Source organism: Amblyomma americanum, chromosome 1 (assembly GCF_052857255.1).
Source record: "Amblyomma americanum isolate KBUSLIRL-KWMA chromosome 1, ASM5285725v1, whole genome shotgun sequence".
NCBI classification, from domain to species: Eukaryota; Metazoa; Arthropoda; class Arachnida; order Ixodida; family Ixodidae; genus Amblyomma; species Amblyomma americanum.
This window is the reverse complement of record NC_135497.1, coordinates 172,560,055-172,587,691: the sequence shown is the minus strand read 5'-3', so window position 1 is coordinate 172,587,691 and position 27,637 is coordinate 172,560,055. Positions and strand designations below refer to the sequence as shown.

Here is a 27,637-nt window from a genome sequence, read left to right as displayed (position 1 = left end):
TTTTTGGGGAAAGGAAACGGCGCAGTACCTGTCTCATATATCATTGGACACCTGAACCGCGCCGTAAGGGAAGGGATAAAGGAGGGAGTGAAAGGAGAAAGGAAGTGAGAGGTGCCGTAGTGGAGGGCTCCGGAATAATTTCGACAACCTGGTGATCTTCAACGTGCACTGACATCGCACAGCACACGGGCGCCTTGTAAGAACGAACTTAATTTCAAAATTGAGAACGCTTCTTGTTCTGATTAGTATTTTTGAGTTCGTGAGTTCGAAACAGTTTTTTGACAAAATAAAGCATTGCTAATTTTATTTGCGACAGCTTCACAACAATACGTTAGCATATGGCCCCTTGTACAAATAAATGCTTCCGGGGCGGAGCCTTGCTGGTGTCTGGCTGATTCCATGATCCGTCAAAAGTGTTGTCAAACACTGTTTCGTAATTTTGACGTCACGCTTACAAACTTGCGGTACGTGATATGGTCCCAGAAAAACGGAAATTGGATTTGGATGAGGAAAGGAAATGGCGCTGTATCTGTCTCACATATCGGCGGACGCCAGAACCGCGCCGTAAGGATATGGATAAAGGAGGTACTACTAACAGAAGAAAGCGGTGCCATAGTGGAAGGCTCCGGAATAATTTCGACAACCCAGTATCATTGACATGTACTGACATCGCATAGCACACGGACGCATTTGCGTTTCGCCTCCACCGAAACACGGCCGCCGCGGTCGGGTTCGAACCGGGGTACTCCGGATATGTCCCCAGCTGTTTTTCTGGCTGTCATCTTCACAGTGAATGATTTTGTGGATGACTTGATAAGCCTGAATCCTTCAAGTTGGGCAGCAGCTCACGCCATCTAACCGACGCTTTTCCGCTGTCAGCGTATACCCTCGCGGGAGCAAAAGTGACTGAACAGCAAACTTGCATTCAACGCTTTGGTGCATTCAACAGTTATATATGAAGAATGCACACTCAAATCTCACCTTAGGTTGTACATGCAGCCCAGAAATTGAACTTCATATTGTCTCTGGAACCATAAATAAAATAAGTGAAGTTTTGCTGTATATCTAATGATATCAAATCATCTTTGGAATACCAAATTTCATCTATATGATTCAGCACATTAGTATACCAATACATCTTATATTTAGAGATCAAGTGTACATGCACATAGGGCAATCCTCTCACAGATGCACACAAATCACGTACATCACCACTTGGACAACATGACCACAGATGTCACGCATGCCTAAGAATGCTGATTCCATGGCTACACCTAAGGTATTCGGCCAGAAGAATGGGTAACAGGGCGAGCTGATGCAGTTTGATCACTTGCAACAGAGAAAGAACAATCACTAGAGAAATCCATCCCAGTATGTTCACCCACAATAACAGCTGAACTAGATTTTGTTGCGATGTGAAATATGTAGTAGTTACGGAAGAAGAAAATAAGTAAGGCATGTATTGCGCGAAACAAAAAAAATAAATTCCATTCAGTAGGTGCACGTGAGAGTTTTCAGTTGGAAGATACATAGATGCCGAGCCTAGTTTACCTTCTAGAAGTACTCTACATGCAATAATCACTCCAAAACTGATGGTCTATGGCATGTTTCTCTGAAGAGATGATAATTTTTAAACAGATTTTTTTGTGTTAAAAGAGTGCGTCAGAATAAAGCTAACATGTTATTTAACCAGCAGGCCGGTAATTTAATATATAAGATTTAATTTTTCACTAATTAGAGTAATGCGCTTCTTTCTTGAAAGGTTAATTATAGCTGGCCGAAATATCCGCATCAGTGTTTAGATTTTTCAAAATATGATTCTCGTTGTGGCTGCAGCACAATGAGTTTAGTAAGGTGCCTAAATGGGCGAAACCACATGGGCCAGAAGGGCTTACAGCCACGCCTAGAAGTGCGTACCCAGCTATCTCCTCTAGCAGTTCCCGCTGCGGGCACAAAAGTGCATATGCACTTTATTCCCTGTTATTGTTTTTCCAAGTTTGGCCGGTGTGAAAGGAGATCCTCTTTAAGAGCTATTCCTTATAAAAGAAGAACTAATCCAAACTAGGACACATCCCGCACAGAAAGATTACAGCAGAAGCCTTAACACTGCTGCAATGCATGCCTGCAGGCTTTCGACTGGTACCAAGTGAAAATGTAGACAGTTTAATCTGACATATATCCGAGCTGAGACCATATAAAACCCTGTGGTTTCCATTGCTGGTGAACATTGGAGATCTGCCATGCTTATGTAGTTGACCTACTGTTGTTCCAAGGTAGAATCATTTAGCTTCTATTAAGTCCCTAACTGGAACTATTTGCTGTTATGTTTCAGGTGCACCTCAGTTTTTATTATAGTTTGACTTAGTTCCAGCTGGAACAATGCTTTGGAAGAGAAAGTGAGTCATCACATATTAGCAAACAACTATGATTCTTTCGTTAAAACGGGGGCCAGCAGGTTTCTCGTTGAGACTGGGTGATCTTGGTTCCTATGAGCTGCAACTATGTCAAATTCTCAATTTGGGATGTTTCCCTTGCGTGTACGTCAATCCAGATGGCAATTACCGAGTGAAGGCAAATTATATTTCACCTTAACTAGCTGATATCATATCTTCTTGACCGCAAAAAAAAAAGGTTAAAAGTTCCTTCAGGTAAGTGCTGTAGCAATACAAGACCCATTTCATTTTCAGTGAAAGGTATGGAATTTTAACAAGCAGAAAGACACAGTAGGGATTAAACTGTAATGCGGGACATAGGTCATATGACAACTTGGGTATCACAAAGCTGAACTTTTCTCATTAAACAGAAGTAGAAATAATTTGATTATTAAGATGTCAGGTTGAAAACTCCTGACATTTGTTGTTATCAAAGCTGCTGAGGCAAGAAACCTATGTAAGCATACATTGTACCCCATTAAAGGCAAAGCATGGAAGAATATACATCAGATGAACCTGTGCTAAGTGCAAAAATGATTGAGACAGCACAAAAGTGCCAATAGTCCCTGTAAAATATTTAAATGCCCAGATTGCAGTATAAATCAATTATAAATCAACATGTTCGGAACAATGCTTGCATACAAAGTTTCAAATCAGGTCATTTATTGAGCAGAACAAAATCAAATGTTCTTCACTCGTTCTGTCTGTACATTGATGAAACGGCATGAATGCCTCACAATGTACCTGATCTCTTTCCTATTCGCCTCCCAGTCTGACAATTCTAGATGCATATGATAAGGCAACAGGAAGCAAAAGAAGAATCAAAAGAAGCAAAAGCTACCAGAAACAATTATCCCAGGCACAACAAATACAGTTTTTTTCTTTTTGAAACGTAGCAGTCATACTGATCATTGTGCACTCAAAGTAGCAATGTGATTTCGCAAGAAGTGTGCTATCAAGTAGAATTGCTTTTCCATGACATGATTTGTATTGTGCCGTGGTTAAACATTTTCAGTCCTACCTTATTTATGTTCTTTCCCAAGACACCGTCTAGGGAAGGCACTTTCTTTTACCTTCCACACACACATGCACACAGAGAACAGCGGCTTTTTCACTGCCAGAAGACTGCTAGTGGTAATGCAGTAAAATACTGACGATTAATACAGCAATTTCAATTGCACCTTCAGGCTGTGCAAAGATGTCACAGTAAAGACCTCATTGAGTGACCCATCAAAGTTGTCAGGTACATAACAACCAGTGCGTTGCCTTCCTGTACCTAGCTAAACATTGCAGTTCCCCAACTTTCAATGAGAAGTAATTTTTTTAAAAGTTTTATTTCTAAAAGCGCTGATGAGTAACTATTTGTAAAAAAGACAATGGAAAGATGTAACACCTTTTTTTTCGCCACTGGTGGTTTTCAAAGCGCATCGGGATAGCGCAACCGACGGTTAGCAGATGTGTGCGGCGGGTCGCCGAAGCCATCGTGAAGGTTCAGTCATGGAACGGGTGGGTTCGCCTTCCAACGAGCCCCGAAGAGAAGGCGGCGGCGAAGGAGGGTTTCCATCACCACAGCAGCATCCCCGGCACCGTTGGGTGTGTCGATGACACACTAATCGCCATAAAGACGCCGCGGGGCAATGCTGCACACACGGCAGCCTTCTGGAGCCGCAAGGGCTATTACGCTTAGAACACCATGATAGTGAGTAGACTTCATCCTCTGCTGTTTGTGACTGCATGTGTTCGGCTCCAAGTCTGGGCCGCGACAGCGGAAGTTCATGCCTAAACCTGTGTTGTATCTGTTTTCTATCAAGTCCGCGACTCCAACCTTCAAATCCTGGCCGTAGACCTCCGCTGCCGGGCTCCTGCAACAAAACGTTCGCCTGGTGCTACTCGCGGCTGCGGTGTGAGATGGTGAGATACATGTTGGAGGAAAATGAAAATTGATTTTTGAGGAAAGGAAATGACGCAGTAACTGCCTCACCTATCTCAGCCGACACCCGAACCACACTGTAAGGGAAGGAATAAAGGAAGGAATGAAAGAAGAAAGAAAGAAAGAGTTGCCCTAGTGGAGGTGTCCAGAACGATTCCGACCACCTGGGGATATTTAATGTGCACTGCCATCGCACAGCACACGGGCACCTTTTGCGTTCCGCCTCCATACAAACGCGGTCACCGCGGTCGGGTTCAAACTCTGGTACTCCGGCTCAGTAGACGAGCGCCTTAACCACTGAACCACCACAGCGGGTGCATGTTAGAGGACGGAGAATGTCTTTGGGGTAAGCAGTAAGAAAGCCCTGTCTCGGTCACATATATCGAGCTACAGTGGTCCGCACGCACTGAAGCTACAAGAATAGGGCGTATTTGTTGTACTTAGGAATACGCATTGTGGTACGATACATACGCCTTGTGCGAGTTGCCCCTCTGTTGTTACTGAATGCAACAGAAACACAATTCACATAAAGCATTGTTGAAATGCATAGTATTCCACGCTTAAACAAAAGGCATTGGTACGACACTTGTGGTATGTTGGAAATAATAGTGAATCATTTACATTAATATGAGCATCCAAGGTTGTCCTTTCAGCGGTGTTTGCCTAAACTTCTGAATCGTGCAAAGGTATCGGACGCTCCATTATGAGATAGAGCGAGAGGATGTCATCATCACAGCACGCAGCGCTCCACAACCTCTGCTTGGAGACCCCTACGTCAGCGGACAACGAGGATGCCCCCTACCCCAGAAGACAATGGCCTGCCTCTGCCTGATGGCTATTTGCCAGGTACTGGAACCCGCCTCACCTACGTACGCGGAAAAGTCGTGTGTGCACATGTCGTCAGCCACCTGCGGAGAAACCGTCTAAAGCAGCAACTGGTACGGTTGCGCAGGCTATAATATAGGCAATGAACTAGCCGGCCAAGTCGTCGCAGCCACTGAAGGCAGTGTCCAGCCAATGCTTGTGTGTATGTCGTGGTTGTTTCGGCTACAGCTAGCGAAGTGGCAGCTTATTTTCTTGTTTCTTGTTCGCGGTGTGTGTCCGGTAGCCTGCAGTGGCAAAGAAGCAAGCTGTGCACACCAGCTGCCACATCACTGACAGTGCATTTACCGTTCATCATAGAGTTCGCCGCGCAGCCACTTCAGTCTCCTTCTCCACTTAAAACTCGCGTCGAAACAACTCGTCTAGTAAGCCAAAAGACTCCTCATGCACCCTCATATGCCGTTGCCTGTGTGGACCCACCTGCCCCTCCACTGCCGTCATCTTGCAGCCTGCGTGTGCTGTGTGTAGAGCTACCTGCGCTCGCTGTTTGCATGACAAAGCACGTGAATAAATATTGTAATGTTGAAGCAAGGCAGGCAATGTTTGATGTAATCGGAAAGTACCACCGAAGCTTTATTTAGTGTGCACTTCTAATTGTTTTACTGCATACTGCACCATTTCACACAGGTGGTAACATGAGCGCAGGCATTAGCAAGACATAATGCATGCCATAACATCGACAAAAATTCCATACTTCTTGTCAAGTGCAACAGAAATTGTCATAAAGACATGATAAAAAAGCATTGCAAGACTACAAGCTCAACTGGTAATTATCACAGCTTCTGCATAGCTTGTGCAGGCAGGAAGCCCACTTTTGCAGTAAGTGCACAAGCATAGCACACAAGTAGAGCTATGTTATGTTGAGTAAGCACTACATAATAGATTTTACATGACTACAAAACCTTTAGCGTGTACAAAAGCGTGGATATAGATGACGTAGCCAAATTTGTTATTTATGCAGACGGCACGACATTACTATTTTCTGCCACTTCGCCCAATCGACTAATTAATCAGGCAAACGGAGCACTCATAAGTATTCAAGAATGGTCCAAATGAAACAAGTTAAAAGTAAATGCTAATACAACAAAAGCTATTCCCTTTCGTCCTAAAAATAGAAATGTATCCATCGATGAAGATATCTGCCATAAAAATTCATAGAAATTGTAAGCTCATTTACTGGTACTTGGCGTCGTCTTCACGGAACAGATGTCATGGGATGCGCAAGTGGATCATATTATACAGAAGTTGTCATGACTCGTTAGCTTGACTAATATAAAAAAACGCATCTTCCCTACCAAAGTTACACCACGCATTATTCTACTCGCACATAAAATATTGTCACTTTGCCTGGGGAACGACAGACAACCCTAAGTAACATGAATAAAATATATGGACTGCAGAAAAAAATGCTGATAAATATTTCCAACGCTCCTTATGACCATTCGTCTCTTCTGTTCTTTCAGAAAAATAACATATTGGCCATATATGATATGTACGCTTACCACTTAGGTTTAGCCTATAAAAAGGAAATTAAAAAGAATGTAGCTTTCTTGAACGAACTGTCTTCCTTACAGAGAAAAGTTGCACATTATCCCGCCAGCAACCCACGTATATGGAATAAAGTGTTATGTTGCACAAATTATGACAAACAGATGATATGGTATCACCTTCAACTTGTTGAATTTACTAAATAAACATGGTTTTAAACTCCAGCAAGCAATGAAAGCTGATATCAGATTAGTTTTATCCATGGATGAACCTGTTTCTTGATATGTTCTTGATATGTTCTAGAAGGAAATGTTTTTGCTCGTTTTATTTGCTGTGATTGTGATTCTTCAATCTTTTCTCTTCATGTAAAACCTGTACTTTGTAACCGAAAAAGTGGCATTTGTACTGTTGCATTCATTTCCTTATTTTCAGAATGCAAAATTTCGACATGTGTTCCAAGCTTTGAACTTTCACTTTGTCTCACTGTTTTGCTGCTAGTGGGAAAAAAATGGGTCCTTTTTTGTTTATCTTCGTTTTTTTCTTGCATAAATGGTGACCTCACTTTTTTTGAAGAAACAAATTTCTGCGGATGTTTCGTGCAAATTTTGTCACTTTTGTTTTTGGATGTTGAGCTGACAATCCATGATTATAATCTGTCGTCGAGTGCACTTTTATTTCCCGCACATGCTACACTATTCTGCTGATGCCTTTTTCTCACTTTTTTATTATTTCTGGGGGGGTGGGAGCCTCGTCAAGCCAACTGCCGGTTTTTTTCTCCCTTCCTCCCTCATCACTATGATGGAAAATAAAGGTATTATTATTACATTACAAATGGCCATTATCCCTGCATATGATGGACAGTGCATCAGTTTCGATGAAAATGGTGCATGACTAAGTGTATGGCACTTAAAGCAAGTCGCAGAGCTTGCAATGAATGCAGCATTAGTAAAAAGTTCTCATATATATATTGAGATGTGTGAACATCACAGTTACATCAGTTGGGTGGTATGCGTGCAGAGGTTTTCACTGAACAGCAGAACATGGAGCACAGTCATGCAGAGCTGTACAAAATATGCAGCTTGTTACAATGCAGGCAATACTATATGAAAAGTCCCGTTGCAGCGGCTATATGGTTAGGCCATTAACACTTCTGCATCTTGCAGAACTAATATTGCAGAAGTAAAACAGCAACATCAGAAAAAAGCAGATACAGACTTACTAGATATCATACATCTGCATTTTGCAAAATTTAAAAAGGCACCATTACAAATACAGTAGACTCCCGTTAAGACGAACTCGCTTAAGATGAACCCTCGGTTAAGATGAACAGTGGAGGTCGTTTGTTTGGTTTCCCATAGAGTCAATGCAAAAAAAATCTGCTTAAGATGTACACTGCACACGCGCCAATCGGATAAGATGAACTTTCAAAACCAGCTGCACCCAAGCCATGCAGCTTTACTCGACCCTTTAAGCAGTATTTCATTGGAAAGAAAGAAAGAGTGTAAAAAGATTAAAGCTTTTTTGCGTTGCCGACCCTCCGTGTGACGCGGGGAGGAGCAGAGACCTAACCAACCTAACCACGTCTACATTGAAAAGGCGATTCTGCGACTGCCGCTGCTCCTCCCCTCCCTACTCCTTGCACCCCCCCCCCCCCCCTCCCCGGCTGTAGATCCCAACAATAATCCGTCTTTATCGCGGCAGTAGATTTGCGTCGCATCGGCAGAGTTCTCGGAACTTGTAGACTCCTCCTACGATCATGGGCGGGGACGAAAAGTGGCGCAGAGAGAGAGAGAGCTGCTAGCAGCCCAGCCAGGAAAGGAAGCAAAACTCGAGAATACAAAAAGGCGAAGAGGAAAAAGTGAGAAGAAAAAGCATGCTTCCCAACGATGATGACATGACAGTGTCGTCATGCCAGTGCTAACGAAGCCATGTGGCCATGTCTCACGCGCGTGCTGGCCACTGCGCAAACTGTGCAGTAGGCCTATCAATTGTTCGTGGCATGCGTGTGCGCCGTGACCTTGCTGTGTTCCGCGATCTCCCACCTGTCTGTACGGCGCCACGTCGTCGTGGTGTCCGTTGCTTGTTTTAGTGCGCGCCCTGTACGTCACGTTGCTAGTATGGCTAGTCAGCCAAAAGCTCGGAAAATGCCGCTTGAGCTTCGTGAGAAGATCGAAGTTTTGACCGAAGTTCGTGCCGGCCGGTTTTCAACAACCGAAATGGCGCTCAAGTTCGGCATCGCGAAAAGTACCGTGAGCGGTATTGTGAAAGACAAAGTGCGGATTACTAATGCTTTGCAAGATGGTGAATTTGCGCCGAAGCGAAAGAGAATGCGCACAACTACGCACAAAGACTTACAAGACGTTTTGCTGGCTTGGGTGAAAAGAGCGCGCGGTGCGAATTTGCCAGTGAATGGAGTGATATTGAAATCAAAAGCAGAAGAAACTGCACTGCGGGTGAATGTGGAATTTGCGTGCAGCGATGGCTGGCTCGACCGTTTTTGGAGAAGGCATGGACTAGCCTTTCGTTGTGTTCTCGGCAAGGCCGCTGCAGTGGACGAAACGGCCTGCAGCGATTGGAGGCAGAACAAGCTGAATGACATCATGGAAGAATATTACCCTCAAGATGTATACAATGTGGACGAAACTGCACTATTCTACTAGCTGCTTCCAAAAAAAAAACGCTCGCATTTGCTGGTGATAGCTGCGTGGTGGGAAAGCACAGCAAGCTTCGGGTAACAGTCCTCTTGGGCGCGAATATGACTGGGACTGACAAGCTAAGGTTGCTGGTGATTGGCAAGTCTAAAGCACCGCGCTGCTTTAAAAAATAAAAACGCTGCCAGTCACGTACATGGCTAATTCGAAGGCATGGATGACGCAAGCGCTTTTAGAGCAGTGGCTTCACGAGACAGAAAAGAAAAGTTCTGTTTGTTTTTGATCACTGTCCTGGGCATGGTCACGTCGCTGGACTTTCTGCCATCCGTCTGGAATTTCTACCAGCAAATACAACGTCGAAGGTGCAGCCCATGGACCAGGGAGTGATAAGCACCTTGAAGAGGCACTATCGGCGCTCTCTGTTGCAAAGGATGCTAATTTGCATGGAGACTGGTAAAGAGTACACAGTGAACCGTCTAAGTGCTATCCACTTACTGACAAGTGCCTGGGAGCAGGTTAATGAAGCGACCATTGCCAATGGCTTCCGCCATGCGGGGTTTGTGGAACCTAGTGACTGCTCAGCGCACAATGATACTATATGAGTGAGGACTCCACTGTGAACTTAGAGGAGAGAAGCATTGTTTCTACACTGAGGAGTAAAGGTGTCTCTGTTGACATGAGTACGTATGTCAGCATTGATGAAGGTGTGAAAACATGTAGGGCTGACACACTGGAAGCTTTAATTGAAGGGGTTCTCGACTAATCAACAGAAACTGCTGCTGAGGATGACAGCATGGACGTTGCGCCTGAATCTCCACTGGTGACCTGTGATGCAGCTGACACTTTAGTGCAGTTCTTCGAACAATGTGGGGGCACTGAAGGATATCTCAGAAGGTTAAGTGAGATGTATGCATTTGTAGCAGCCAGACGATTTTCTCGACAGACACAAAAAAAAATAACAGAGTGGGCAGCAGTCAACAGTGCAAGATGCCTTACTAGGCCAATCAATGTGTAGCAGACCACTAGTAAAGCAATAAACACTTATGTTGCAGTTATTTTTTTCCTATAAGACCATTTCATTGCGTCGTTCAGATATACAAAGTATTTGGACATACACTGCATGCTCGAACATCATTTTTAGAAGCATTCCTGATTAGACGAGCTTCTGATAAGATGAACAGTCTTCATGGTCCCTTGGAGTTCGTCTTAAAGGGAGTCAACTGTATGCAAAAACAACCTGACTAGAGAATATCTAACGCCTTCTGCGTCACACACTGACTAGAGAATATCACACACTTTCTGTATCTTGCAGAAGGTAAAGAGGCACCATTGAAAAAATACACAGAGGCCCACTAGAAATTATCACAGACCTTACGCGTCTTGCAGAAGGTAAAAACGCACCGTAAGAAAAAGCCACACCTTCTGCGTCTTCCAAAAGGCTGTAAAAAAAAGCGTGCCAGCATACAAGATTTAAAAACCATAAAGAAACTTAAGTTGATGGCGGCCATAGCTGGTATTGCAGCAGCACCACAATGAAAGAGATGGCCAGCACGAGCTGCTCATGCAGGCGTGCCGATTCCCTTCTTGCGTCTCGCACTGTTGTTGCAAGGTCTGACATAGTGGCTGTTAGCTGACTTCTGTCTTCAGCAGCCTCGTTGAGGTGCTGCACATACAAGAAAATTCAATAGCAAAATTTTGCTCATAATACATTCACGGCTCATTTCACTTTCATGTTATAGATGACCTACTGAAAGAAACTGGGCCAGATCCCACAAGAGGCGGTCCCAGTGAGGTTAAGCAGAGGTTTGGGACGGTGAACGTAGCAACATTACGTTGCATGCTGTTGCACAAAATGTGGCGCATGCTGTCAGCCCATACCTCCAGGAGGTGTGCCTGAAAATTCGGCATCCTGCCCGTTGCGTGCCTTAGCGAGGTCTGCTGTGTGCCTTGTCTCCCTAAGCAGCTTGTCCACCTCCTCGTCCTGCTACTTCCTCCACCGCAATGGACGGCCCGGAACTGCCGATGCAGGTGGGTGCAGTGGGCTGCTGCTGGCGGGTGCCTGTCGGAGGGGAAACAGTCTGAACGTACACTTGTCATACGACACAGCACGATGTAAAACAGGCAAGCTGTTTTCTGCAACGTCAGAGGGGAGCAGCAGTACATAAAAGCAGTTGCAGTCAGTGATATAACAAATGCAGCATTGTTTCAGTGAACTCAATGTGCACGTCAGCCTTGTCACAACTCCTGCTGTAAGAGGGAAAAGCTTGCACAACGTGTTAATATGCCGCACCTGAAGGAAACTTTTGTGGACAGTGCAAAACAACAGTGACTGTATGGCGCTCCTGCAAATGCTATTTATTAGAAGCACCTTGAAAAGAGGGTAATGTGCAGCCTGCATACTGGCAGGTCAACTCACTGGCTGTGTCAGCACGCTGCCGATGCTGCTGCTGCTCCTCCACCAGCAGTTCAGCAGATGTCTCCCCGTCTCCTCCAGCCAGGACGTTTCACTGGCGTCACTTACATGAAGTCATTACACAAGACACAACTGTATGGTAAACAGTTTCAGCAAAGTGTGAAATGTGTACGACAAAAATGTGTGGTTAGTCGGAACTGTGGCTGAAGGCGAAAGCACACTACCACAAAAAGGAAGGTAAAGAAGCTGATGCTGCATTTGCAATCTCCAGTTTACACACTACTACACCTTCTAAAATAAGCAAAAATGCAGATGAGGTCATCACCAGCGTACACAAGCTGTAAGACATACACATAAAATGGTTTGAAATGCAGTTCACCTACCAGCTGCAGACTGGCCTCTCTCCGCAGGCTGGTCGTCCCCGGCTTGCTAACCACTGAAACTCTGACGGGAAGAGAGGTGTGTTGGGTCGGGGGCGAGGTGGGCTGGGCTGCTCCTGCAAGAAGGCACAATGCCTCACGTTCAAACATGAATTTCTTGAAGTTCATCATAGGGTTGCATTGCTTGCAGTCAAGAATCCATCACCACCAAGCTGAAAACTTTGCAACTGTTTGTAACGTCACAGCAGTTGACAAACGACAGTGGTCATACCTGCTTCTTGGGGGGTCGGGGGCAGCAACCTGTTCAAAGCAAGATCCCGCGACGCCCGTGGCGTTCACTGGCCCGATAAGCTGAATGGCTTGGCCACCCAGAGCCGGCAGTCTACCGCCGCCGGCGCCACTGCGACAGGACCGTTCACGCGGACCTCCACAGAACAATGTTGACAGGCTTACCCTTGGTCAGCTTGCGGCCACACCAACTCCGCTCGCAGCGGGTAAGCCACTACTGCTGGTCTGTTGCTAGCGCCACAAGCAAAGCCGAGGCAGTTACCAAGCTGCAATGACCCCTTCGACGGAGGCAATTACCGGGCAAAGCTAACCCCTATTTTCCTCCACCAACTAGTACCTAAAATAATCACTATATATATATATATATATATATATATATATAGTCACCAGCTGTGAGATAATGCTCTCAGTATGTTTACGGCGGCTGACGATATCTCGCTTTGCTTTTTCTCATGTGCGCCTGTGCCCTCGGACGGTCTGCGTTGCAGTTTTCTTATCGGAGGAACCCGAAATTTCGAGCTAGGCTGCCTCTGCTCGCGCGCCTTGCGAGTATGGTCCAAAGGCTGAAGCCTAAGAAAATAAATGTTATGATCAGTGTGGTGCACTGCATAAAACTCTGGCATAGCGATAAGAAAACTGCAACGTGCTGCCTGTGTGTGCGAGGCCGCATCAGCCATTAAAACACAAACGTCCCCGTAACGGGTGCGCCTATGACATGTGCTGTCTACGTGGCGATCAGGCACAGGCGAAAAAGCGAACAATCTGCGCACCAGCTATCGCTAGACGCCCGTGAACGTGCAGACAGCATTATCTCGCACCCGATGACTATCGCTTTGCGGCGCTGGCGGCACTCCAAGACACGGTTTCCGTCATATTCGTGTGAAGTCTTGAGGGCTCCTGTCCATGCCACGAATGGCGCCAATGTTCAGCCAACATGACTGCCAGGCCCTCTGTATTTAAGACGGCGGCAATCTCCTCCCAAAGCTCCCGCCTGCGAGCGGCCGTGTACTCGGGCCAGAGCTGTGACGCAGCCCGTGCCAAATGCAGTTGCTCTTCGAGCAATTCGATAAGCATCCACTCTTGGGTGACGGACGTATGTGGCCTCTTTGCTGGTGCCGCCATTTGAAATGATAACGGTATTTCACCCCGATTACCTGGGCGATTTGTTGGTATCGGCCAAGGAAATTAATTCTTTGGCAAGGAATAAATATTGGGGAATCTACAATAGTGTTAATTCATTCACTTGCATATGCGAGCGCTGCAATAAAGCAACTTGCAGTAGAGTTATGAAAGAGCAAGGACGAGCGAGATGGTTCAAAACTGTGCACCTCACCGTTTTCCTCGCCCTCCGTTCTTTCCCACGGCCGTATTCGTTAACTTTTGTAATCGATAGTAAGCGACCACCGACCGCACACTCACCTCAACAAGTCGTCTTCGTCGACTTTCGTGCCAAGAGCTCCTTGCGAGCTTAGTTCTGCGCACCTACGGCGTTCTCTGCATTCAATCAAATTTTGCTGCGCTTAAGACATCGGCACAATACCTTGATTTTAGACGACACGTAAAAAAGCAGGAACTTCGCGTCGAATCAGCTGCTTTCTTGCATGCCGCCATGCTCACGCTGGATAGATGGATGGATACGGCTGAACCCTTTAAATTCGGCGGTGGCTCAAGGCGCGAACGAGAGGGCGCGGGGCGTGCTGTTTAGCGTAGAGACAACTAGATGGCGCCACTGCAACTGTTTTTAGCGGCACCGTCGCTGCTGCTTTACGGGCTAGGGCATGTTCCTCCTGGTCGTGGTAACGGTGGGGTGCATAATACGCCCCTAGTTAAGAACTATGCATGCCACTGGCTTCAGCTAACTTCAACACAACCTCCTAGCCACTTTTTCTTTTTTTTTCCCCCACCGAGCCCCTTTGAGCGTTTTGGCGATGATGAAAAATCGCAGCGTCCTTGTCTGTCGTCTGCTACCGACAAATGGCGATGCGAAATGCTCATAGTTCTGCAGGTGAATGTAATTTGTTTAGATGCATCTCTTACTGAGCTGATTTTTTTTACATGCGACTATTGTGAGCTACCCCAGTGATTCATCTTTGAGTTCACTGTACGAGTGATCTGCTTGCACAGAAATAACGCGGTTCGATCCGGCCGCGGCGGTCGAATTTCGAGGGAGGCGAAATTCTAGAGGCCCATGTACTGTGCGATGGCAGTGCAGAACCCTAGGTGGTCGAATTTTCCGGACCCCTTCAATACGACATCCCTCATAGCCTGAGTCGCTTCGGGACGTTAAACCACATAAACCACAGCGGTGCTTCTCAGAGCGGCTTTGATACTGAGCAGTCGGCCCTTGAAAAGGGTGCCAATGCTTCCAAGCTGGACATAAGACCTCGACACAGATGCTCATGCGAGCCATGCCGACCATTCAAGGTGACCTCGGTTGTGTGCAATTGGAAGAGTGCTAGCTAGGCAGGAGGACTTTGCAGTTCCTGCACCCCCCCCCTCCCCACCGCCCCCCCCCCCCCCCCCCCCCGCAGAAATTTCAACAAACTATATATTTATTTATTTATTTATTATTTGGAACATACTGCTAGCCTCTTTCGAGGCTGTTGCAGGAATGGGGACAGATCGGTTTTCTTTTTTAGGTACGCCACAACGGGAAAAAAATCACAAATAAGGTTCACACAACTGAATAACATATAGTAAAAGGGGATAATCATGGGAGACAGTTTCAAAATACATGATGCAATATTAAGCAACACAATATAAAGCACAGTGAGAAAAAGATTGCTTCAGAAAAAAGCACGTGCAATGCCCGACTAGAAAGTGCAATGCCTGACTAGAAAACTGTAAGCTCTGTACAAACAGTGCTAGAACAATGTACTTCTTTTCCATGCGGAAAGCTGCTCCAACGTCATGGCATGGCTGAGCAAACACAGCCACTATCATTTACAGAACATCAAATGTGAGTGGTTGATCAACTTTCGCCTGCAACAGCTTACACTGAAATAAACCAAAGGCTATGTTCAAGCCTTTCATGAAAAGGCCAAAGCTCTAAACTTGAACTAAAATATAAAACCTACACAATAAAAATACATTATATGATTATGCTGAAGGCTGATAAGAATGAATGGAGGCCTCCAACCCGGGAGAATTTTCACAGGGAACCCCCTCAGATTTTAAGACGCGTCTTCAAAAAGGCACCTGCATGGAGCCAACATTGCGAGCGCCGTCAACAGTGGAAAGATCTTCCCTTTTGTCTGAGGAGGAAGGGTTTGCCGACCAGCACCTTTGGCAAGGCAGACGTTGCGTTTGTGTGACCACTCGGGGGGTAAATTGCATCGTTGAGGGAAAAAACCTTCTCCTCAGGCAAAACGGTGGTGGCGAAAGGAAGATGTCATAACTTTCCCATAGGGAACGGTGGCCCGACCCTCTCTCTTGCACATTCGGTGGCTCGCTCTGTTAAGCAATGAAAAAATACGCAACCAGCACCGTGGTAATTTTGCAAAGTCGTACATGACACCACAGCAGTTGTACAAGCCACGACTACTCATCTATAAACATTTGCTAATATAGTTCTCCCCACCCCCATTGCTCACTACATTCAACCACATTCTTTTTTTATCACACATGCCACGCTACAAGATCACCAGTTACCTGTCCTGCCCAATTGTAATTATCTCCAACTCTCATCTGACCTCTAACCCGCACTGCTCTCTCTTCTGCCTCTCATACATATGCAGTTATACACACATGGACATCTTGCATCTTGCTTGTGCAATGGGTCGGCACTGTAACTATTGCACTGTGATACACTAGACAACACTGCACTCCACAAATGAATCTCGTATCTGGCCTTCCAAGCAGGCTACCAACAACACATAGCCACTCAGGGAACAGTTCAAACACTGAACCATTTTGTACATCCCAGAAAAATCCCAATAGCCCATACCATATCCAATGTGTGCATGCAATACACTGGCACTTCAACTGGCACATCATAACGCACCACAATAGTATCAGATCAGAATGTTAACCAGTGCACCTTGGAGTCACTTGACCGGACACCGCTGGCAAAAATAGCATTCATGGCCCTCATGCGGAACCGCTTCCGTCCTGCTCGTTTTTATCTCTGCCTTCACGATCACGCAGTAGGATTTCTATGAGCAAGGCTATCTCGGGGTCCTCGATTCCTGGGCTCTCACTTGGCAGTGGCTCGCCATGGTATGCCAGGAAGGCACTGAGCGAAATTACTTCTCGGACTGTCCGATGGTACCGAGTTGTACGGGGACAGCCACAGTGTGCTGGGCACGTCTCGTGTGACTCAGTGTTCTTGCCTTCTCTCAGCATCCCTAGCAGCCGCACCAACCTTCTCCGCACTTTGGACACTTCGTCCTGCTCGAACTCCGGAGTAGAGTCTTCGTCTGGCGAGTGCCCGGAATCCGATATAATGACTGTGCTCGGCACGCTAAGAGTACTTGCCGGTGAGCCTGCGTCACTTCTCTGAAAAATGAAACAAAAATGGGGGAAGGGGCACAGTGAAGTATGATAACTGCCGATGTTCGGTCGCAAGACAGGATGTTAACGGTCACAGATTTACGGTGATGTGTCATTATGTGACCAGCACCAGGCACGTGCCCGTGCACTCAATGTGACCACTATGGCAGTTCAGGTTCCCACAAAGTCTGTGTGTCACAGACTTTACTCCAGGTCTAAGGCATTAGCAAAGGACAGGTACTAGCATTGCAACAGTTGCAGAGTTCAGCGAATTACGCAACAGAGCGTAAACACTTGGGAATTTTTACTCAATTAGATACCGAGAAGAAAGTTAATGACATGCACCATCCATGCAATTATTTTTGTTCTTAGCAAAATATGAAAGTAGTGAAAACAACGGCAAAAACTGGTTTGGGTACTTCTGAAAATTCAGTTTCTCGACTCATGAGGTGACTGGCTGCACAAGGTCACTGGAACTGGCAATCTGAACCAGTGCAAAATAAGCCAAGGTGTCCTTTCAACCAGAGAAAGCGAGGGCACACCAACAGCACGGTTATCACAACCGCATAGGTATAACCAAGCACTTATTGACATGCAAGCACAGTTGGCTGACACACATGGCACTGCGTAAAGGTGGCAGCCCAGACAAGACTCCAACACGTCTGCCCTTCCCTCCAAAACATTCAGGTGTAGTAGCCGAGTGTCTCATCTGCGCCTCTCCTTGGTCAAGAGTTTATTGACCGTACTGTTGTTATATCGTGAATCTGCATCAATTTGCCCAGCTTTCTTCTTTAAAGGGGCCTCGAAACACATTTTCAGTGCATTGTATTGGCTATTGGTTGCATAGAATGAGTTATAGTGATCCACGTATACTGTGGTTTTTAATATTTTAATTAGCTCGCAAAAACAAATTCATGGCGCTGACTGTGTCACCATACAGTGGCGCTTTTTAGCAGCGGATATGACATCACTTAGTGCGAGCTTGATGATGGGACAAAGAGTAAATAAACTGCGAATTGCGTTAACAACTAGAGATACGTATTGTCAAGTTTTTGTGTCTTATATTACATTAACAAAACCAACTTGTATACCCTAGATAAAAGCACTGTAAATAAAGTAAAACAAAAATATACCACGACAGGCTCTAGCTACTTTTTGCATCCAAGGACTTTGCGCCGCTCTGTAAACATCCTACAACCTAGAACTAAACACTTGTGGCTACTCTCTATGTATCTGCGAGCGGCTTTGCGGAATTGATCCAATCGAGCCATTGCACTCTATAAGCGTTCGTTTCGGTCCCAAGGAAGGATGCGTTCATTTCACATTTAGCAGGCAGTGCGCATCGTCAGCTTTTGGAGGATCACCACGCAGTGGTGCCAGATGGCGCCACGTTCCCATCAACAGCGCGCGCTCCTTGCTCGCCGTGACCAACCAGCGAGCTAGGAGCGACGGGCGATGTTTGGCGGTAAGCAGTAGCGGTATGTGCTATGCTAAATGTGTCTGATCTCTTGCGCAGGTTGTCACACCATCGCAGTATCTTGCGCGCGAGTTCGGATCCATAAGGGAATGCCACTGATCAGTGTTCCCTTCTGCGCTGTCGACATGACGGTGAAGCACCGCTGGGTCAGCTGGGTGTTCACATGGTTGTTGTAACCATGCAAACGGCGCTGCCAGCCTTGGCATGAACGAGTTACTGAGAACAGGCAACCATAGAGTGCAAACTTGCGCACGTGCTAAGATCGGCTGTTTTGATTCGTCGCACTAAGTGTCCTCATTGGGAATGGGAAGTTGCGCGAAAATAGAGTTGAGGGCAGCATTTTGTTTGTTTCTATTTTGAAATTGCTTCATTGAATAACTCCCGTTCCTAAGCATCAATTCTCGTAATTCTTTTTGAGTCAGCATCTGTGTGACATAAAGAATCCACCTGAAGCACAACCGGCATCCGTTCAAGCGGTGTTTTGCAGCCCCTTCAATCAAAAAGAGAGACCCTTGTGCCTGTGATATTTACGATAGACATCACGACACCAGCCGAATAAAATGCACGATAAGTTAACTTGACCTCAGTGCACTTCTGCAACTTCCCTACTGGAGCTCGCAAAAAGCAGCTCTAGAATAGCTGCAGTGACAACCCTGATAGATATTCTCCAGTTCTGGCCTCAGCACTAAAGTGGGACAAATTCTTCATAGTAGCACAAATGCTTGAGCAGCCCTCTACTTATGCTTCTCACCTGGATTACTATGGTCAGGTGAACTTGCTGCAAATTGACATAATTGTAAACAATTACCAAATTTGCAAAATAACAAATTAGTAACCTTGCACAACAATTAGTAAAGACTGCATGCAACCATATCAACACACTCTTTTGATTAAATATGAGAGCAAGGGGATCTCATAAAATTGATGGAGTTTAGTAGCCACCTGCAACTTCACGCCAAGCAAGGTAGCTAACATGCACAATGGTTGTCACGTATTAATCAGCCAGCAGATGCGCAGGTTACTGAAGCTGTTCAAATTGACAGCAATCGTGGCACTAGAAACTGCAAGTTCAAATCCAAACAGTGAATCAGCAGCAAATGTGAATATTTGCATCGGAAGTGAAAACAGACTCACATTATCCCTGTGTGCTTCTTTGGTAGCCCCGACTGGATGGGTTTCGGCAACACCTGGTATAGGACCAAGATTACGGACAGCAGCCTCTTGCAGCAAGGCCTCCATCAGCAGGTCTTCATCAGCGCTGTCGAGATCCTCCACTTCTGCACCAGTGCCCAGCGGTGCGCTTTGGTTCTTTCCTGTGCCTGCACCCTGGGAAGCAGAGCTCGAATGGCCATCTTCACCGTACTGAGGAAGCGAAGGAGCTTGTGGTGCCTTTTTACTCCCCCGTGCAGTTTTTGCTGTTGGGGCTCTTAAGCCCGATTCAAGTGATGGCTTTTGCAGACTCACATCATCCCTGTGTGCTTCTTTGGTAGCCCCGACTGGATGGACTTCAGCAACACCTGGCATAGGACCAAGATTACGGAGAGCAGCCTCTTGCAGCAAGGCCTCCATCAGCAGGTCTTCATCAGCGCTGTCGAGATCCTCCACTTCTGCACCAGTGCCCAGTGGTGCGCTTTGGTTCTTTCCTCTGCCTGCACCCTGGGAAGCAGAGCTCGAATGGCCATCTTCACCGTACTGTGGAAGCGAAGGAGCTTGTGGTGCCTTTTTACTCCCCCGTGCAGTTTTTGCTGTTGGGGCTCTTAAGCCCGATTCAAGTGATGGCTTTTGCAGACTCACATCATCTCTGTGCGCTTCTTTGGTAGCCCCGACTGGATGGACTTCAGCAACACCTGGCATAGGACCAAGATTACGGAGAGCAGTCTCTTGCAGCAAGGCCTCCATCAGCAGGTCTTCATCAGCGCTGTCGAGATCCTCCACTTCTGCACCAGGGCCCAGCGGCGCGCTGTGGTTCTTTCCTGTGCCTGCAGCCTGGGAAGCAGAGCTCGAATGGCCATCTTCACCGCACTGCGGGGGTGGAGGAGCTCGTGGTCCCTTTTTCCTCCCCTGTGTAGTTTTTGCTGTTGGGGCTCTTAAGCCCAATTCAAGTGATGGCTGTTGCAGCAAGGAGCAGCTTCTCGTGTATATTCCAGAGCTGGTTCTGGTACTAGGGGCTGTGGCGCTTGATGCCATCTCATGGGTGGGCATGGATGAAGAAGGACTTGGGTTTTGGTGAGACACGTTGTTGTGACCTTCTTCCCTGATTTTGCGTTGCTTGCGAGGCGAGGAATTACTTGTGTGCGAGTGATCTGTACATTTGTATTCTGTGCTGGACACTGAGTCTGGTCTGTGCTCACTGCGCAATGGGATGACTTTTTTCTTATGGCTATTGGCTGGAGAAGGACAAGGCAGCAGCCTCCTGCGAGCGTGAGAGGGCGGCAGCAGATCCTCTGGATCTGGCATCGTATCATCGGCTGATTCACAACAGCGCCACGTACTTGAATGGCTTCCGCAGTCTTTTTGTGGTTCTGGACTCTGCCGTTTCCTCGGAGATGACCGTGCAACAGGTTGTCTGCTGAGAAAAGGTGTGCGCTCAAATAAACCTTCCATAGCGCCACTGTCACCACCATGAAAGCGTCCTGGTGAGAGGGTACCTCTTTTCACCTTTGGCATCACGGCGACGTCGCCACTTGATTTTGGAGATGACTGTGAGTTTGAATGGCTGTTAGTGAGCTCTTGGGGTGGAGTATTTGGCCGTTTCCTCAGAGATATCCGCAACGGTACGTGTCTGCTGGGACATGGTGTGCATTTAACCACATCTCCCAAAATGCTGCTGCCACTACTTGCGGGAAGTGGTTGCTTGCCTAAGTGGCTACTGGAGCAATCTTGCAGAGCTGCACTGTTAGGTTTCACGGGGGTTAGAGTGTGAAATTTCACAGGGGTTCGTTGTAGCGTGTTTCGGCTTTCGGAAACCGTCGTGCGAGCAGAACGACCAATGCCGGAGATTTGAGAGCCTGACTTCATGTGACGAGGAATGCGCTGTTTTCGTGGAGTGCTGTTTTTGCATTTCCCCTCGAGTGATGACCGCAATCCTCGTTCCTCATTCAGGATGGGTTCCTGTCCAGGAGTGTCTGGCACATCCACTCTGCTTGTGCTTGCCTTCCTTAAGCTGTGTCGAGATCTTACACAAACACTCGCAGTGCTTATGGAAAGCTCCTTTTGTTTTTTGCACAGCACTTCTGAAGGTGTTGGCAAGGAATGTTTTCTTAGTGCGACTGCAGTGCTGCCTTGGTCTGACGTCGAGGTACTGTGATCAGGGTCGTTCTTTTTTGCCAATGGGCTGTCCAGTCCACTTTCAGAACTCTTCTCGGCGCTCTTAGCAGAGGGTGAAGCAAATAACAAGAGCTCCCTACCATTATCGCTCTCCTTATCAATACGTGCTCTGTCGGGAGATGTCCCAGAGCTCTGCAGGGGTGATGAACTTTCCGTTTCAGCAACGACTTCGGCTGGTGCCCCCTCGTCTTGTAGACCACTCCCGGAAGGTCTCTGGGGCTCGCGCGCCTCTTGCTCACTGTCGCTGTCTTCGACGATGACGCTCGATGCCGCAGCCAGTAGGGGCGAGCTACCTCGGTCTCCCGCCGATTCACTGCTCTGTTTTCCGGACAGAACGTTAACCTCATGAGGCGACTCGTACAGATGTTTCACGGGGAAGATATTTTTCAGATAATGTTCCTTCAGCGACTGCCATGAATGCTTGCCGGGAAGGACACCAGCCGAGGCCATTTCTTTGTACACCGCATTGCCATGGACATGGACGCCTGGGTTCTTAGCTACGAACTCTGCAATCGCAATTTCTTCGCCAGGGGTGTATTCCCTTCTTGAGCGAGTGGAATGGAGTCTTCTCGTCTTGGAGTCGCTTGCGTCCACCACGGCTGGCGCCATTGGTATTTTGAACTCTATGAGACGAAGTAGCTTGCCTCTTTTGGCACAAGCGCGAATATAATTAGCAGAGAAGACATCATCGCTGCTGTCTGTAACAGTAACGCTGGACGGCACCAGTCGTATGGCATCAGGAACTTTTTCTGGCGGTACGAGAACGCCACCTCCGTACTCTATAAGCTCCCGTATCTCCTTGCGCTCCGAACAGGGCACCAAGGAGAACAACATGGGGCTACCATCCGCCTTCGCGAATAGCGCTCGACTTCGCTGCTTCTTGGGCATGACTTCACAGCACTTAACGTAGTTTTACAATCACAACAACCGTAAGCTCCGTGCTAGACGGTCAACAAAACCGCGCGATCGCGCGTTGGCTTACGTCGGCTCATCGAATTTCTTGTTTTGGCTGCTTTGGCGCCGTTCGCAAGATAGACTTGCATGTTTGTAAACAAACAAGGTAGCGCTGCAGTCGCTAGCGAGCTCGTGGTAGGCAAACGGTCGGGGAGTGGCGTCGCGGATAGGTGTTGAGCGCGGGTTTTCAAGGCTTGTAGGCGCGTTTCCAGTTTCTGCGAATCATAGCAATGGTCGATGCTTCCAACTTAGTAATTTGTCGAAGTACACGAGCTCGCGTTGGCCACGTGCGGCCTATAAAGAGAAATAGTTTGCCACTGTATTGTATATATGGTTAGTAGTAAACATGTAGAAAGCGTTCATGCCGTTTATTTATGCGCTAGGCATCGAGTAAAACAAGTTTTGACACTCTGCACGAGTGTCACTGCACTAGTTTTGCACTCTGCACTAGGACAATAGTGAGGGGAAGCGCTGGCCTTGTTTCGTCGGAGCAGACATGCGCTCATCGTCTGCTGACATACGTACGTGTCGCGCTGTGCGAAAAGTGGGGACAGCGTCGTGTCCCTGATCTCCTGTCTCGCTTAGCGCTGTTTTTAGCCGCATGACCACGCACCAGCCAGGCCGACTTGTCCTCTTGTTAAGCTGGTCGATTTAATGAAAATTTTTGATTTCTAGAATTATTTTCTTTCCTAGCCCTGACGTCTAGTTTCGTGAAGAAAAATTATAGCAAAATATTAAGTCAAAATTTATAAATTACGCTTTTTAGAAGTGTGGTCGTCCAAAATTGTGAGGTAATTTCTTTGATTTCAGTGCCGCATTTCTGTGACCAAAGCGAAAGCGAAGATGCCATAAACGAGGGAATAAACTTTAAGGTTCGTTTTGTGACCTCTCACTATTTCTGCGACTGGATCACTCACCTTCGTCGTTCTCATGAAAATCAAATGATTCCATTTGTCGCAAACTATTCCTGAGACGTTGAGGAGCGTAATAAATCTCTCGATTTTTTTCCCTACACGTGCAGTACTGTGTTAGTTATTTCTGGTAAGAAACGTTTTCATGTAACTATGCATGCATAAGTACTGATCATATAGAAAAAGAAATAATCGCGTCATCGTACAGAACAGGGCTTTATATACATGCTGGCATAAAAAAACTGCCCACTATCTACTCAATTATTTGAGACCTTGGGGGGACTTGACGACGGTGTTAATTATAATTACCCAGAACTGCACCAGGTATAGCTATAAATAAAAGGAATTACTGAAACTAGCGTTGGAATTTCATATTTGCACCAAGTTTAGTTACATATCGCATGCATGAATAACGAAACACTTTTCATTGCGGCATCCCCTCTCAATCTCGCCAAGTGTCTGTTAGTAGCACGCCTGCGGCTGCTTCTTTCCAAACAAGCTTCGTGATCATGTACTACCTCATGAAACATGACACATGCATGATGCAACGAAAAAGCATATGGCGTTTAGCACACTTAAGGTACGCTATTCTAAGCACACCAACGCGACCGCGCAAGATAGACACAACTTACCAGACTTCTTTCTACTAGAATGAAATAATTACGTCGTCATATCAAGAAACAGTTTCAAGTAAATAATAAATGTCATAAAACGCGCCATTAAAACATGGTGTGCTATTAACAAAAAAACGCATTCCTTGGGGGCGAGTGAACCTATCGGCGCCCCGTGCACTCCGGCTCAAGGTGATAAGTACGTACGTGTGCAGCTGCATATGTCTTTTTTTACTTGAGCAATTATCAGCCTACTATCCTGAAGTTCAGGTGAATGAACGCAGTAATTTGCATGCTATTAAGTGCATTGAGTGGCAGTGCCTATCGACTCCCAGACTTCGCGCTTTACTACCGTGGCCCAATGCCTGTTAGCCAGTTTCCGAATGCGGCATTTATGCGCGAGAAACCTATCGAGGCTAATTTAATATTTTTTATGCTACTACGCGGATCCAGCAGTGACGCAGCTGGTCAATACATGCTGCTTCTGCAGTGCACAGGCTTGAAGCAGCCGCCGGTAGCTGCGGCAGCTGCGGTAGGCAGTGGCAAGCGGAACCTGTTTTGCCTACCATGCGAAAGTCGCTGCTAACATCAGCGCCACCGCATCTTCGTGACGTCTCGGGGTGAATAAGGTCCATATCCATGACATGAAATTTTACTCTTCTCTTGATTTTATCCACCAATCAGATAACCTTCGCTTGGTTACTTCTACCCGCTTAAAATCTACTTTCCCTTCAGTGTCCTTAAACCTCAATGCCTTGGATAAATCAGTCCCGCTGCTTTCCACTGTAGGGTGAAGCCCTTTACAGAAAAGTATCAAATGTTCAGCCGTTTCCTCCTCCTCTCCGCACGCAACGCACAACGTGTCTATATCGTGGTACCTGACTCTATATGCCTTAGTCGAAACACCCGTCCTGGCCTCAAACAACAAAGAGCTTCCCCTACAATTATCATAGATATTTTCTTTGGCAATTTCCTGCTTAAAAGTCCTGTATGTTCCCAGTGCTGATTTCGTCAGCATCCCTGTATTCCACAGAGCTCTCTCTGTTTCTTTAACCTTTTTCTTAACTGATAATTGCTGATTTGCCCCCCCCCCCCCCCTACTGCTGTCCAGATATTTGCTTGTCAATTTTCTAGTTCGCTTTCTCCATTTCGTATCAACATTCCTTATATGCAGGTATCTGCAAACTTTCCTAGCCCACTGCTTTTCCCCCATTTTTCTCAATCGCTCCTCAAATGCTATCTTACTGCTAGCTAGCTTCTCTTCTCTCGAACGTCGCCCATCCCATATCACCCTGTACCCCTGATTTGATGTATTGCCATGTGCTCCCAAAGCTAGCCTCCCTACGCCACGTTGTTTAATTTCTAACCTTGCTTGAACATCTGGTCTCATGCTCAGGACCGCATTACCGAAAGTCAGGCTAAGAACCATCACCCCTTTCCAGATCCCTCTTACCACTTCATACCTATTGTAATTCCACAGTGCCCTATTTTTCATGACAGCTGCATTCCTACTAGCTTTATTCATTACATATTTTTCATGCTCTGTCAGATACTCATCACCGTTATTTATCCACACCCCAAGATACTTGTACTCATCCACTACATCTAGAGTGAATTCCTGCATTCTATGCTCGCCGACCTCATCATTAAATATCATGACTGCAGATTTTTCCTTACTTTACCGCTACCAGCGCGCCTTCATGGCAACAAAATCTACTCTAGAGCAAATTTATTTTGCACCACTGAGTACGCTTCTAATTTTCCTTCGTGTTTTAAGTGTGCAACACTCTTTATTAACTTAATAGAGCGTTATTTTTTTTAATTTATTGTGTTGCTGTTTTTATTTAAGCTGACATGTTCGCGCCGCTGTCAGCGCACCTTCGCAGCAACAAAAGTTCCTGTAAGAACGAATAGTAATAATAATTGGTTTTTGGGGAAAGGAAACGGCGCAGTACCTGTCTCATATATCATTGGACACCTGAACCGCGCCGTAAGGGAAGGGATAAAGGAGGGAGTGAAAGGAGAAAGGAAGTGAGAGGTGCCGTAGTGGAGGGCTCCGGAATAATTTCGACCACCTGGTGATCTTCAACGTGCACTGACATCGCACATCACACGGGCGCCTTATAAGAACGAACTTAATTTCAAAATTGAGAACGCTTCTTGTTCTGATTAGTATTTTTGAGTTCGTGAGTTCGAAACAGTTTTTTGACAAAATAAAGCATTGCTAATTTTATTTGCGACAGCTTCACAACAATACGTTAGCATATGGCCCCTTGTACAAATAAATGCTTCCGGGGCGGAGCCTTGCTGGTGTCTGGCTGATTCCATGATCCGTCAAAAGTGCTGTCAAACACTGTTTCGTAATTTTGACGTCACGCTTACAAACTTGCGGTACGTAATATGGTCCCAGAAAAACAGAAATTGGATTTGGATGAGGAAAGGAAATGGCGCAGTACCTGTCTCACATATCGGCGGACGCCAGAACCGCGCCGTAAGGATATGGATAAAGGAGGTACTACTAACAGAAGAAAGCGGTGCCATAGTGGAAGGCTCCGGAATAATTTCGACCACCCGGGTATCATTGGCATGTACTGACATCGCATAGCACACGGACACATTTGCGTTTCGCCTCCACCGAAACGCGGCCGCCGCGGTCGGGTTCGAACCGGGGTACTCCGGATATGTCCCCAGCTGTTTTTCTGGCTGTCATCTTCACAGTGAATGATTTTGTGGATGACTTGATAAGCCTGAATCCTTCAAGTTGGGCAGCAGCTCACGCCATCTAACCGACGCTTTTCCGCTGTCAGCGTATACCCTCGCGGGAGCAAAAGTGACTGAACAGCAAACTTAAATGAAAAACTGAAGGCCCCTCTTGTTTTACTTGGTGTTGTTGAGTTCTAAATAGTTTCTAAGCCAAATTAAACATCACTCATTTTATTCACAGCGCCTTTAGAGCAAAACGTTAGCCTACGGCTCCTTGTCGTGCAAATAAATGCTCCCGGCGCGGAGGCATCGCAAACAAATTGCTAATATGCTGATTGCACAGTTGGAGTCTCGCGTTGTCATTTTCAGGCGACAGCGTTAAGGAGCTCGTGTCGCAGAATAGCCGGTGTAGTCGGCGGCGTTGGCCGTGAGCGAAAAATGGAGCATCTCGGTGGACACCTGAACCGCGCGGTACGTGTATCCAGCGAGAAATGTGAGACAGGCGTCATTTCGTTTCCTTAAAACCAATTTTCGTTACATTTTTCTTCCCTTACGGCCCGGTTCGGGTGTCCACCGAGATATGCGAGACGCGTCCTTTCCTTAAATTGTCCAACGGCCCACGCGTCGCGCCGAACGGGCGATGGCATTCCGTGCAGCCCTTGGCAACGCTGCAACACGCTGTGGCGTCTCCCTTAAAGA

The 27,637-nt window shown here is 46.6% G+C and overlaps 1 protein-coding gene and 1 long non-coding RNA gene across 3 annotated transcripts; both read right to left on the bottom strand.

The window, feature by feature from the left end:
- Positions 1-6,812: 6,812 nt before the first annotated feature.
- Positions 6,813-14,084, bottom strand: LOC144114194 (uncharacterized). 2 transcript variants are annotated; one of them, XR_013310973.1, is made up of 4 exons: positions 13,884-14,084; positions 11,800-12,292; positions 11,262-11,442; positions 6,813-11,046 (listed from the first exon to the last, which is right to left on the bottom strand). It is a non-coding gene; the product is annotated as an uncharacterized LOC144114194 (long non-coding RNA). The 2 variants fall into 2 exon arrangements; XR_013310972.1 differs by having other exon boundaries at positions 10,514-11,046; positions 12,180-12,292; positions 13,884-14,048.
- A 2,469-nt stretch (positions 14,085-16,553) lies between these two features.
- Positions 16,554-22,742, bottom strand: LOC144114833 (uncharacterized). Its single transcript, XM_077648822.1, has 2 exons — positions 19,567-22,742; positions 16,554-16,961 (listed from the first exon to the last, which is right to left on the bottom strand). The coding sequence occupies exons 1-2, from the start codon at positions 22,645-22,647 to the stop codon at positions 16,554-16,556; spliced, it is 3,489 nt and encodes a 1,162-aa protein (XP_077504948.1). The 5' UTR covers positions 22,648-22,742.
- Positions 22,743-27,637: the final 4,895 nt, after the last annotated feature.